General features: G+C 37.2%; 2 protein-coding genes across 3 annotated transcripts in view; both read right to left on the reverse strand.

Moving 5' to 3' along the window:
* LOC111333599 (chromatin modification-related protein MEAF6) overlaps positions 1-749 on the reverse strand; it is a 7897-nt gene extending 7148 nt beyond the window's left edge. For both annotated transcript variants that reach the window (XM_088730727.1, XM_022939213.2), the window contains exon 1: positions 641-749. In XM_088730727.1, the coding sequence (XP_088586853.1) occupies positions 641-748 (108 nt within the window). In that variant the 5' untranslated portion in view covers position 749. The remainder of the gene's footprint in view (positions 1-640) is intronic.
* Positions 750-1975: 1226 nt separating this feature from the next.
* On the reverse strand, positions 1976-12090 carry LOC111333590 (nuclear receptor subfamily 2 group E member 1). The gene is made up of 5 exons (XM_022939205.2): positions 11644-12090; positions 11264-11500; positions 5049-5404; positions 3997-4243; positions 1976-3825 (listed from the first exon to the last, which is right to left on the reverse strand). The coding sequence occupies exons 1-5, from the start codon at positions 11744-11746 to the stop codon at positions 3584-3586; spliced, it is 1185 nt and encodes a 394-aa protein (XP_022794940.2). The 5' UTR covers positions 11747-12090; the 3' UTR covers positions 1976-3583.
* Positions 12091-13814: the final 1724 nt, after the last annotated feature.

Raw genomic sequence — 13814 nt, forward strand, 5'->3', positions numbered from 1 at the left:
TTTTTGACATCTCAAAACAACTAAGTTATTGAAAAAAAATTGAAAAACGTCACGGTACATATTTTCCAGGAGATTTCATGCTCTAACCAGGGGACGGGAAGATTTGATAAAAAACTTGAAGACTCCTGCAAAAACTGGGAGAGTTGGCACGTATGATGCAGAGTAAAACTGATCTTGTGTCTTGTGTTTATATCTTTAACAACACACATGCTCCATGCAAAAAAAACTAAAGTTGGGGGCATTATCTCAAATTCTTCCTTTATTCTTTTCAGGAAATTTTACACAGGTTCATCCTTGTATGAGGAATCCACGAAAGATCTCAACCTGGACTGATCAAGATTTCAAATCTCCTCCATACCAGCCAAAAACGTAACATTCTTTCGTGCACGAGAATTTTGTTGAAATATACCTTAAAGGAAAATCACTACGAAATCGTTTAACGTTTCTAACAATTAGAAGACATATTCGAATATCAATTAACCATCAAACGGGTTGATTTTGGCGCCCGTTTAGCTGACGTCATCATAATACCAATCGACAATTCTCGAGAAAATTAACGCGATAAACGGTGATCATGCCACCAAATTAACCTCTTTGATTCCAAACTAATGAAAAATATGACGATGTGAAGGTAACTTACAGCGATCTCTGCCCTTTTCTTGATCAGTTCGGCCAATTCTGTTCTTGTATCTGTCACCTTCGGCGCCGCCATCTTATCTTGCATTTCTAATTTTCCCGGATGTACCATCACAAAGCCTCATGGGAACACAATTTTGGCGCGGGTTATACGACTCAAAATTTGGTGGTTACATGTATCAAGCGCCATTCCCCGTGGGTGACCACTTAATACAGTTTTGAATGTATATAGAATTTAAGGGAAAAATTAAGAAAAGAAATTGTTTTGGTAAAGTAGGCGAAATAAACTCGATTGGAACAAACTAGGCACGTTTCCAGGTTTAGTGGTATCTTATTTCGTATCACGTAATTAATTTTTTTTTTTTTTTTTAATCAGGTTCGCAAGGAGTAATGGGTAAGTTTTGTAATTAGGGAAGTGAAGTATGGATACTTTGCATAGTAAAGATACTGTTTTAAGGTTTTTATGTTTTACGGTTACCCGCCCTGTTTCGGTGACACTTGAACTAAGTGACTGTTCGAAAAACAAAAACCAAGACATTTTTCAAAGCTTGTTTTTATTTTACATATCAAAATTGGCAAAAAATATGGCAAACCCCCCTTAGTGGCAGTTCAAAGATTTTGTATTACCGAAGTATAATTTCACACACTTACAAGATAGCGCGTCTGAATACTGCGCAGTAGATTTGCCCCGTTTTTCGATACCAGCGATTCAAATGCGAACGAGCAACAATATTATGAATCATAGTAATTGTCGTCTTAAACTCCTGTTAAATATTAGTAGCATATTTACAAGAGGCGCAAATTATTGCTGTATAGTTAGTTAAAGAAAAGGTCTAGCCCTCTCAGGTTTTATTTAAAAAAAAAAAAAAAAAGAAGCTGTATCAGTAAAGCTGTTACACACTGATACAGCAAGAAGTACAATGCAGGAACTCATAAGGAACCAAAGGAGTCACAACAATTTCCCCCGTCCAGATAAACATTTCTGTTTCATTTGGCAATGCGCTGGTTTGGTTGGAGATATTTCCAACACCTAACTTGGTGTTGCTAAGTCCCGAAAAAGCACAAGCAGAGGTACTTTATCGATATGACAGAAACAAAAACTGATTTCGCAGGATGACAATGAGAAGAATAATCTCAGCTGTAGATCTTCGGCCAGAGAGAGTGTCTTGTTTCATATTTCATTATGAGATATTGCACTGAGATTTTAGCGGTAATATCATCATAAGCTACAAATTCTGATGCAGTGACAAGCAACATGGAAATTATATTCCCTTCAGTTGAAAAAGAAAAGTCGATCAAGAACTTTTTCCCACGAACTGTCTAGGATACAACTGCAGAATGCATCTATGAACAGCAACGTTTAATACTCGTATAAATACTCAAATGTATTTAAGTTAACATGAATTATCATGCAATTTTCCTTGAGAATGTATAATTTTTTTTTAATTCCTTAAAACACAACAAGAGAAAAGTTCCTTCTCAGGGTATATATTAAGCCCTGAAGCTAACTCAAGTCTGCTGAAGCCTTTCATTACGCATTAAAAAATCGTGTCCGCAGAGTTGATTCTTGCCAGATTAATATCAACTAAAAAAGGATTTTATGTAATGAAAACTGTTGTCAGTAAAGATGGCTGCTAACCCTCTTATCTACAGTTGTTATTAAGCCAAACGCGAAAGTGTTAATTTTTAAGTCGTATATGTACACTTTTCTGAATTTTGATTTGCCCCCCACAGTACTTTTTAAGTCTACATACGCTCTCAAAGTCCGTAAACATTTCCTTTTCGTCACCACAGCTTCACACAGATACGAAAATTTCTTTTTGCAGCAAAACTAGCTCTCTTTTGCTTAAATATTCTTATTATTTGCAATGCTTTTTTAAATAAATCTTCGTTTCACTTTTTAAATACATCTTGATTATAATAGAAAACAAACATCCGATAGTTCAGCTAGCACAAAGTGCCGTCATTGAATCATGCGTGCGAATGTAAGAGGAAGAAGGAAACACCAACAATAGGTTAGTAAGTAAATAGTATCATGCTTTATCAAAAGAAACAAATTGTTGACTTTTCAGCCATAAATTTCTGAGCTGACACTCATAGCTGGCATGATTCGTGCAAATTTCAATCAATCAGCATGCAACCCTGTTTTCCCACGCTTTGCAGGACTGCGCAAATGCGATTGGCTAAAGCCAGACTTCTCCCTGTAGTGAAAAGTGAAAGTATGGAAGAGAATGGCGAATTTAACTTGATCACACTTTGGCCTGTTCCAGGCTTGATAATGCTACCTGGAATCAGCCTAAACATCACGTGCAAATATTTGAGTCTGAAATATCATTATAAACACAAGTGGCACTGGTTTCATTAACATTTGCCGCTATTAATTTTAGTGGCGTTTCTGATTACGAGAAAGTTACTTTGTTAGATACTTTTGATTAAAAAGCTCGCACCCATTAGGAGACAGACGCTGACCGAGGAAAAAAAAGGAGAGAAACCCAGTTGAGTAACTCGAGTGTAAAAATGAATTCCTTCGCAATTTAAGTAGAAAAAAGGCTATAAATGATACCTCCCACCATCGAGGGTGCTAAATTAAAACAGTCCACTGTTAAGAATGAATCAAAACACACTTTACATATGGAGCAGTTTTCAATTGAGTGCAGAAATTTGGGCTTTTTGACAATCAATGGAAAAGTGCTCTGTTTGTGGAGATTTGTTTCGTTTCTAGCAAAACCAAATACACACAATACACCAATTTTGGGCCAAAGATTTATACATTAAATTAAGCTTCTCAATTTTCCTGTCCATCAGTCTCTGAGGAACTCTTCAACGCAACACCTTAATATCGCGAACATGCACAAAAAAGGAAAAGACGATAATCTGTAATGAATTTCAAGATAGTGAATTGAACTCGATATAAAATTTGAAACTCACTGACTAGCTCGATCATGCTTTACTCGTTTTTAAACATATCACTCAACAATCTTTCTATAGGAACAGTTCCAATCGTCTTTTTAAAGAATAGCTCCTCGATTTCTTTTGCACTGATTCGTCTTAAGGTTGGCAGGAGAAGGAGAAGACGACCAAACCGGGCCAGTTGAGTAGGGCACTGGGCACGAACATATTCGCCAAGCATGAGTTGCGCCTGGTCTTGTGTGGACTCCACTTGTTCAGGGTCCTTGAGCCCACACGCAGCTGAAAGATCAAGAATATGTTGATTAGTCGGGTTTAAAATTAGGCAGGGGAGAAAGTTCTTTTTTCAGATTCTCCTACCCCCAATATCGAAAAATTCTAGCGCCATGTTTGAAATTTGTCTTAATCAAGTTGACGGAAAAACGTTTTTTGAACAAGCGCACGTCCACCTACTTGGCTTAAATAGCACTATAGCCTTCAGACATGCGTATTCGGTAGAATCAACATTTGCAGCCTTGAACTTGTTGACTGTTTCTTGGATTAGGCGTACTGTTGCCATGACATCCACAATAGTCTCGGGAGGCGTGTTGTCCACGTGCATTCCCGCCGCAGACAAAATTGGTGCAATTTCCAGAGGCATGGACCACTGACTTGCACCAAGCAAAAACAATTCGCGCCAACCCTCCTCAAGCAGAATAACCTTGAATAAAATCATTTGCATAAACCTGAGTTAGTAAATTCTTTCTTTAGCTGATCGTTATTTAATTTCTTTTGGTAAGTTGTTCTGCATTTTACTTCAACAAATAACAAAAAAACAATAATAATGGCTGATAGTTTCGAAAGAAACTGTTTGGGGCTGCGTCGTTGGGAGTAACGAAATAATTTGGATATATCAACAAAGTTGAAATGGTAAATTGGCCACCGTAACGATTACAAAAGCTGACGTTTCGAGCGTTAGTCCTTCGTCGGAGCGAAGGGCTAATTTTTTAAATCGTTACGGTGGCCAATTTATCATTTCAACTTTGTTGATATATCTAAAAAAACAATAATAGTTTTATTTCGACTTAAAAGATTTTCTTTGAGAAAGCTTGATTTCTAATTTGCTTCACTGACGCAAAACTCTTTTCAGGCTAACAGTAAATTGAGGATTAAGGAGTTAGGAATTATGTTTCCCTGGAGAAGCTATGCAGTATGAGCCACACTGGAGTCAACGTTAGTCGAAGTAGTTTGAATTGGATAAAGGCGATTAAATTATGGAGTCTCCTGAAGAAATATGTTTTAAGGCCCCTTCCGGCGTGTTTGACAAATGTTAAAGCGATATAACCTGGTTTTGATCTGGTTAAACAAGAGTCTCTATCAATTATTACAAATAACACCTAACGTAGAGAAACTGAGGATTTCAACTAAAATCTCAATTTAAGTGATAACGTTTAGCCCTTGAAAAACTTATCAACGGTTCGCAACAATTCTCCTTTGACAAAAACAGCATGTTATTGTTCTCTCACCTGATCTCTAAAAGGTAAACTCATGAACGAAGGAATATTTCTGGCCCACTTTACAGACATGAACAGCAGCTTAGCAGCAGCCTCACATACAGCTTCGGGATTGGAATAGTACAAAGACACCGAAAAATCCGACTGAAATCTGATTGGTTTGAATTCCAAGCCAAGGTCGAAATCACTGACCGGCACTTGACAGCCTTCCATGCAAGTCTCCGCTGCTAAGAGAGTATTGATGAAGCTGCTTGTATTGCGCTGCACATGCGCTGTAGTGGTAGCGACATCCATTCTGTCCTGGGCCTCTTTTAGCATCTTTTGCTTCCGGAGGGTGGAGCTTCGGGGCCCACGCTCGTGCTGAACAGCTGTACAGATTAAAAGGACATCAGTGGTCACCTGAGGCACGCCTAAAGTCCCGAACGTCATCACTAGCGTACAAGTTTTCTTTGTGGTATTTTCTCGATCGAAGGAAATCATCCAATTTACTTTTTTTTTTCGCTTTACTCGTAGTACTTAATTTTAAACGTGCCGTAAAAGAATGGTAAAGAATTGCAAGGAATTTTTATCCAAAGGGAAGACTTAAGACAAATTAGGACCTGTGACAGGAAAGGACAGTTTCAAAAACCTTAAAATCGCGTACGAAACTGATATAAGTGAGAATCTTTGCGTTCATCGTGACTGAATGGGTTGAAAAAAGGAAAAACTATATACCAATCACAAGACAACCAAGAGAGTGTGTCGTCTTAAGTTGGGGACAATTTTCGAAGCAGAATTAGATTTATTCCAGTGAAGCTGATGTTGCCGATTTTTGAATTTTCTACAAAGAAGAGCAGCTTTTTCTGCAAAGAGCGTGCTCAAAAAGAACTCTTAGTGTCGCTGTGGTATCGTCAACAAATTTTTTTACCTGCTTTAATTTTTATATGACTTGTTATTTTATCTTTTTTGATTTGTAGTGTACTTGAATTAGTAATTCTAGAAAATGAAAGGGTGAGAGACTCTTCTATGCAGAATTGACCGGTGGCGCGATACTTAAAATAGTACAGACAGTCATAATTACCATAGAGACAAACCGGTTTGACTACAAAGACGAGCCTTTGACAAAAACCGTCGAGATCAATCAAGATCAGTTGGTAATAAAATGAAACGAACCTAATAATAGTCAAAAAAGATTATAGTGCCTTATTCAAATACAAAGGAGGTGTCCACGAGCCAAAACAGCGCGTGCTATCTCTGTTAAGAAATATTCTTTATCACTTCTTTAGATCTTCCACGTGCCCTAAGAATTATCATTAAAAATTCATAGGTTCTGTCAATTAGAGAGGTCATATCACCGCGATAAATCAAATCACAGGCGATAATCAAGAACAACGAGGGAAAATGCAAGAAAATTACGCGCAATTAGAAGATGTTTGCAAGTTGTGATAAAGACAGATTACTGAACTCGATCACAACTAACCCAGCCCAAAGCAAAGAATCTACATTCGAAGATATGCCACCCGCACAATGTCAAAGACCTGCCGATAGCAATCAAGATCGAACTAAACGAAATATTTGTCATTAGAATACGACTCTAATCAAAGCACAGACTTCACTGAAATCTAAATTAATTTGAATGTTTTGAAACTACTGATTCGACGAGAATGTTCAGCGGTTCGATACAACGAAATTAAGAAGCATGGCATGTGTATTCCTGTGGTCGAATGGCTTTCTAGCTCATCGAGTTTTTGACAAAATGATATTTTACTTAAATTCACTCTCTTCTCAACAAGTTTCTGTTCAAAAGCTGAGCGCAGGTGCTAAACAGGTTGTTTTGTTTTTCTAAGACAGTTTGATCTTCAGCCCGAGGAGAACTTACTGCTGCGAAGTATATTGAGACAGTTTGAATTATTAATGTAATGTTGACTCCCTGCGGATAATTCTATGAAAACTGTTACTTTAATTATCGCCTCTTGAAAGTGATTATCGCCAGCTTTAGTACTTTGTTTTTCAAAGGCTGATTTCTGATAAATGAATTCGAAAAGAATTCATTTAACGCCATAGAGGTGGAGTGTGAGCACGCTGAAGATTTTCTTTTCCTCAGTTATCTGTTCCGATGAAACATCTTGCGTGTTTCTAACGAATGTAATTCATCAAGAATGTATTGAATCGAAACTGCTGATACAGCGAGATTTTTTGCCAGGAGTGATCGAGTGACTTCAGTTAGAAAATGCTTCAGTTGTCTGAAAGCCCCTAATCGTAGTTAACGACGATAGTCAAGAGGTTTGTCGTATTCATGAACATTTGCATACAAGTTTGTCTTGAACAATGTGCCATAAGTCACGAATGAGTTTGAATAAAATAACAAGGGAGAAAAGGAGACTAGACAAAAAAACTTGTTTTCTTCAGTCGAAACAAAGAACTCCTTTTAGAAAAAACTAAGATTACAACATGGAAAACGCTCGTTAAATTAAGTGTAAGTAGTCAAACAACTAAACCTGACTGAACTCAAATTGGTAATGGATTTTTAATGGGTAAAAACTTTGTATACTATACGTACTATTGATCTTCTGATAACGGAGCCTGAAAACCTTGATAAGATTAAATATTTAAGGGACCGATGAAATCAAAATACTTTCCGTTTTCTGTCCAACATTGGCTAAATTGCTTTTATCGAGTCCCTCAAAGTGTAAAGATACTTTTCATCCCTGCAGATGTCTTGAAACTCGCTCGGTCGATACTCGATCGATCAACACCGAAGGGTATATTTATCCTCTACGAATTTTCATAGGAAGCTTCAATTTGATTTGACGCCTACCAAAAGTGATAATGAAATTTTCACGTTTTCAAGTTGAGAATGTCGATAACACATTGTTAAATAAGGATGAGGAGAAAGTCTTTCTTTCTCTCTTTAACGACTAATTGATAGAAATTCATACCAAAAGTTATTCATCATTTCCCATTAAGGGACACCTCGACTACTGCCTACGCAAACACTTTTCGTGCTAAAAACCAAAAAGCGGGTGAACCGTAAATCAGTATTTTCTGAGAAAATAGCTTACTAAATCAGTACGTGAACTTTTTTCTGTCATAGATCTATCCAACAATCATATTGGGGTGAATTGTAAGCCAGACTTTATAATCACTCGTGCGTTTACGTCTTTACTTTCATCGCTTCTTAACTTTTTGATCTGTTCTGTTAGCCACGAGTTTAAGCGTTCACCCCTCAAGAGACGACGTGTTCAAGCTAAATTGCCTTCCGACCTCTCTAGCCGGTGTTTCCATGATTTAATAAATAGTTCTCTCCCGCAGCAATTTGAATTATCTCCTCTTTAGCAGCGGAATTCCACAGATACTCGCTGTGGGAGTCACACAGATGAAACTTAGAAACCAAAACAAAGAAAACCTCTATTAAAATTCAACATCTTATGTAACTCACAAAGTTCTTGTATGTATACGACTGTTGCTGTAGAAAGATAATTCAGGCAAGGGTCGTGGCATCGCCATTTTCCTTGAAAACGTTCGTAAGCCGTAAGAATAAAGATCTCTCTCAGGGAAAGAAGAAAAATTAGATTTCTTAGAGACATTTTAAATGCTACTTACAGAAATGACGAAGTCTAGAAAACAAATTTCTCGTAACCGACAGAAGTACTCCACTTTACGAATCTTTGTACGAAGAACGAAAGATAACAACGATATGGTCACGCTGAGACTTTATCATTTCCCCCGTTTCTTGGCTCTGAAAACGAGCCAAACCTTCCACTAGTCTCCCCAGGGGTCTGGTCTCCTAAAGTAAAATGCTTAGATCAGCATAAGTGGGTGTATTCCGGAATTCTAGTTCAGGAAAGAGGGATGATATATCAGAGAAGTTAGGAAGCCGATAAAAAACGATCTCAGTAAACTTTGTTGCTTCCAATTATTTCTTCGCGAAACGTTATTTTCCACGCGTATGATAGTTATCCTTGGTTGAGGTATCTCAGGTATTGAGAAATAAAGCAGGCAATCCTCACGAAAAGTTTTACAATGTTGGAATTTTGATGAAATGGGATCTAAACTTACAAACAAAAAACCTTATTTCGGTCGAGCGATTGTTTCACTATGAACGAATTGTTCAGTTCTTGCTAACCTGTATATTTGTTGAGCTCTGCGTTTACTCGTCGCAATTTAAAAAGGTTTAAAGTACTTTCGATAATTTTTATGTAATCTTATTTGGACTTAGACTCATCCATGGCTTGTTTCAGTTTTCATTAAAACTAACAAGCGTATGCCAACACGTTTAAACTCGATTCAAAATACTATAGAAACATTCTACATTAAATATGAACCGTCAATAAAATTAGATAAAGCTTGGAGCGCACAGAAACAGTCTATGATTTCGAATCTTTACAAAATTTATAAAATCGGAAAGAACGAAATGAGTAAAAATCAATTATTTGGTGCTTTCCTTTGAAGACAAATACCCTTTTTGCAAACAAACGCTTTCCTCTTCAGCCATGGAAAACCTTCATTGACCGAACGCCGTGAATTTCCACCGTGATGCAAAAAATTATTTTATTTTAAGTGATTTTAAACGCTTTGAACGTATTCATATGGCTTCTGAACCCATGTGCTGTGTCTTGGCGCATTTCAGAGCCAAATTACTTTTCATTCTTTTCGACGGTTTTTTAAAGCAATTGAAAAACCGAGTAGAAGGCTTTGCTTCATCCCAAGTTTTTGTTGACAAGAAGAGCTCAGAAGTTGAAAAGCGTGCGATTTTCCTGTGGCTTTCTGGCGTTAATTACACGTTCTTCAGTTAGGATTTTTCCAACTAATGAACACATTGAAACTCATTGATTTTGTACTTCCTGTGAAAAGGAAACTCTGCATTTTCCTTTTTTCAAAGAGTGTAAAGAAATTTAAATTTCATTTCATTCAGTGTCAAACCTTGGTAAGATTTTCAATTTCCAGGGAAAAAAAAGGAAAAACAAGCCAAATGCATGTGTAAATGATTCGAGGATTAATCTAAATCCTGAAAACAAATGGACTAGCGCCCATGAAATCTAGCATATTTTGTGCCATTGATAAACTCGCTTAAATTTGGGTTCATAAATGTTTTGATGGATGTAAGAGAAAATCTACTTATAGACTTTCTTGAAATCTATATCCCAACTTTTTTGGGTCTGAATTTCCGATGAATTTCAAAGACCGAGATACTTAATACTTTAAAAAAGGGATGGAAACTTTCTTCGTCGTTTCTTTCGAGGGATATTTTACAATTTACTTCATAGGTGTGTTTAAAAAGATTCACTGTCATGAACATTAAAGTGAAAAAGAGGTTAAGAAAATGATTTTTGAATTGCCAAACGTTTTTTCAAATCCAAAAACAAAACGGTATATTTTTATATCAGAGTTTAAAAGCAACCGCCTAGAAAATGACTTTTAAATGACTTCTACTTTAAGACTATGACAACTGTGCCTCAAGTTAAAAGTTTGGCTCGAAAATCAATCACTAATTCTTTATGTTCAATACAGAAAAAAGGTCTTTTAACGTAATTTTATTATAATGTTCCGTTTAGCCCTACGCTTGCGGACAAAGGGTGGACCATCCATTTACAAAGTAATGCTTTAGCGAAATTGATTTTATCTGAAAGAGACTGAAAACAAAAGAGAACCGCAGAGTTCGCCTCAAATTCTACTCTGTTATTACTTTTTTTTTTGGCCAAACTGTTTTAAAAGATCGAGGGAGAAAATGAGTGTTTTAAATTAACCTTCCCTAGATCCGGTTTGGAAAGTGCTCACTTTATAAAAAGAAACCCATGCATTTAATGAGAAATGTGTTTGAAATTAGAGTGTTATCGTTATTAACCGAAATAATTCGAGAAAGGTTGGTCCTCTAAGGATTTCGCGATATAGTTAAAGACCTCCATTCTTTACGCGAACTGAAAGTCAACCGGATTAAATAACGAGGCCTTGGAGAATCCGATTAGCGATTAAGCGATCTACCTTGCTTGTTTTAGAGGGTGTTAATAAGAAAAATGTAAATATTCGAATTAAAGGACCGTGTTAAATTTGGTTGAAATCCGCAGTTCGTATTTACCTTATTAATAAATAAAGCTAACAATGCCAGCAAGTGAGGTAAAATCGCTTGCGAGGGGTTTCAAAGCGAATACGAAAATTCTTACGTCTGCTCGTGCTTACAGTGCAAATCTTAAAATAATTTCCCTACTCAACGCCCATAGTAATTAACCGCGAAGAATTATTCTTCCTACCATCTTTGTTCATGGTGACTTCGAAGCACTTTTTCAAACGGCAGGAACGACACTGGTTTCTATGGATTTTGTCCACGGGGCAGTTCCCCTTGCCGTTTGTTGCTCTGCAAGTATAGGAACGGTTCCGTCGAATGCTTCTCTTGAAAAATCCACTGCATCCGTCGCATGCGTAAATTCCGTAGTGCTTTCCCGAAGATCGATCACCGCACACTTTACAGGGAATGTCTAACAGACGTCCTTTAGGATGAAAATCAAATACAAAATAACAAAAAAAGTGTTTCGTGGAAAACTTAGGGAAGCAAGTTTTAGATACAAAACACTACAAGGCAGGTGCCGAAAACTTCCACTGCCAGAAAAATAGAATTCGAAGAGAAATTTACCGTTAGGTTTCGATTTGTCGTTTTTGTCAATTTCCATGTCTTCCAGATGAGGATCTGTATTCATGCCGAGTGGAAATGTCGTGTCGTTGTTCTTGGTCCACATCCGATTTGCTTGGCTAGTGACGACGTTTTAGAAGAATTGTGCACCTTTCTGCGAGAGGCCAGATTAATAGCAAATGTCAGAAAGCTTTAGTTGAAGCGCGTCTCTGATTGGTCGTGGGTGGCCCATTACTGTTTCATTTTATATTTCTCACGAAACAACAAACACAGTGATGATGGTGCCTGATTCGTGGAATAATTCACGCCCATTGTAAGTCGGTGTTTGGGGAGATGCGTCAAATACCTCTAGGAAATATACAGACTCAATTCATCTTTTTGAAACTAAGTGAACTCTTCGCCTTCCTGAGAAGCGATTTCGACGCAATCTGAACTTCCCTGACTTAGGAAAGTTACATTTCACGCACAAAACCCTGTGCACTTAACTTTGACGTGACTTTCAAAACACTGTTTGATGCGTTGATATATGAAATATTTAGCGGACGAATACAAACTGAATTATTTAAAAAACATCGCCCCCAAATATCAATTTTTCAATCATTTGAAAGTATTTAATCAGCGATAACAACCAGCTAGACAGGCCTAACTTATTTTTCCCCCATCTTGTTTTTTCGAGGTTGTGGTGGGGGAAATTTTTTTGAGAATTAGCGAATGACAATTAACTTGACTCTTGGACGAAGCGGCGCTAAAAAGCATTTCAGATATGAATGAAAATAACCGGCTTTCCAAACTTAAAAAGAATGAAGTCATTTCAAAGGGTTGTGCCGGACACTTAGCTTAGTTTAGCAAGCCAATCACATTCGGAGCCTTGTTGTGACTGACACGTGGGTTTTCAAAGAATATGAAATAAGAGTTGTTGGTTGCCGATTAATGGCTTTTTATTCTTTCTCTTTCTCGCCATTCCACCCAGCTGTCAATAAAACAAGAATCGTTAGATGTCACCTGTCTTTGTCACCGCTGGCCACCTGGCAATAGAAATATAATTATTGCAGGAAAATAGAAAATTTCAAAAGTTTGTTGTTTGAGTCTTCGCTTCTTGCATCTGAAGTAAGCTCACTGACTGCAGCTCCGGAGCAGACTCAAAGTCGTCCTCTGTCTGTTTCAATGTTCTCTCCCGTAGCGCCGATCGACGGTAAAATTTAACTATCTTCCTTCGTTGCTGAATTCGTTTTATCCTAAATTAAATCGTTTATAGTTTTTCCATTGTTCTATGCACAGCAATTAGCAATGGCAAATAATTCAGCGCGTGGTTGTAATTATCACTTAAGCAGACGGAAAGTACACCGAAAAAAGTTGTAAATTAAAGCAGACGTGAATGCACGGAATTAAGACGGATGTTATTCCCCATAAAAGTACTTTTATGTTCCGTTTTTCTGACGCTGAGTTTTCTTTACTAAAGAGGCCGAAAAATCACTTGCTCTCACACAAAAGTTGTTTTGCAGCTTGTACTTGTGTGATATCTGCTTCGCGCAAGTCAGAACGTGAAGTATAAAAGCGGGCGGGTGATAAGTGATTTATTTCATTAGCAGTGAATAGTCCCTGAAGTGCCTTTACTCAATAGCATTATTTTATGTACATTTCACCTTGACTTATCTTGTGTAAATATTTACTACTATAAAACATCAGGGGAAAGAGTTACCGAATGTAAATATGCCTCAAGAAAATACAAAAATAAATAAATAAATAAAGAAAAATCTTTACCGAAGCGCCTCTTCGATCTCTGATAAAAATTGCCTTTGGCTCGTTTGCAGAATTGGTTTCTGTCCTGCGGTCTTTTAGGATGATTACTTCGTGTTAATTCTTTTAATCTCTGAACTTAAGCCAAACAGCTAAGAAAGAAAGCACAACAAAACCGCGACATACTTGCAAATTGTTCTGTTGTCAGACCGTTTTAAAAACGTAAGGAGGTAACTGAATGAGTAAAATCTAATCAGATATGAAAAGTAAAAGTACGGATATTCCCCGATGATCGAGTTTCACCAAAAGCCCGGCAGCGGGTATACAGTACATTCCGTTCCAGCGCTTGATTAATGTCAGTTTTAATGTAAAATCGATCTCAGCTATTCAATTACAAATAAATCGGAAGAAATATTACTGGTAGAGTAGACTTTATT

Source organism: Stylophora pistillata, chromosome 8, assembly GCF_964205215.1.
Source record: "Stylophora pistillata chromosome 8, jaStyPist1.2, whole genome shotgun sequence".
Classification (NCBI taxonomy): domain Eukaryota; kingdom Metazoa; phylum Cnidaria; class Anthozoa; order Scleractinia; family Pocilloporidae; genus Stylophora; species Stylophora pistillata.

Coding starts and splice junctions, on each gene's coding strand:
- LOC111333590 (XM_022939205.2), bottom strand. CDS start 11,746: ATGTGGACCAAGAACAACGACACGACATTTCCACTCGGCATGAATACA. Junction 11,501..11,643: donor CGACAAATCGAAACCTAACG/GTAAATTTCTCT, acceptor TTCATCCTAAAG/GACGTCTGTTAGACATTCCC. Junction 3,826..3,996: donor TATAGTGCTATTTAAGCCAA/GTAGGTGGACGT, acceptor TTGATCTTTCAG/CTGCGTGTGGGCTCAAGGAC.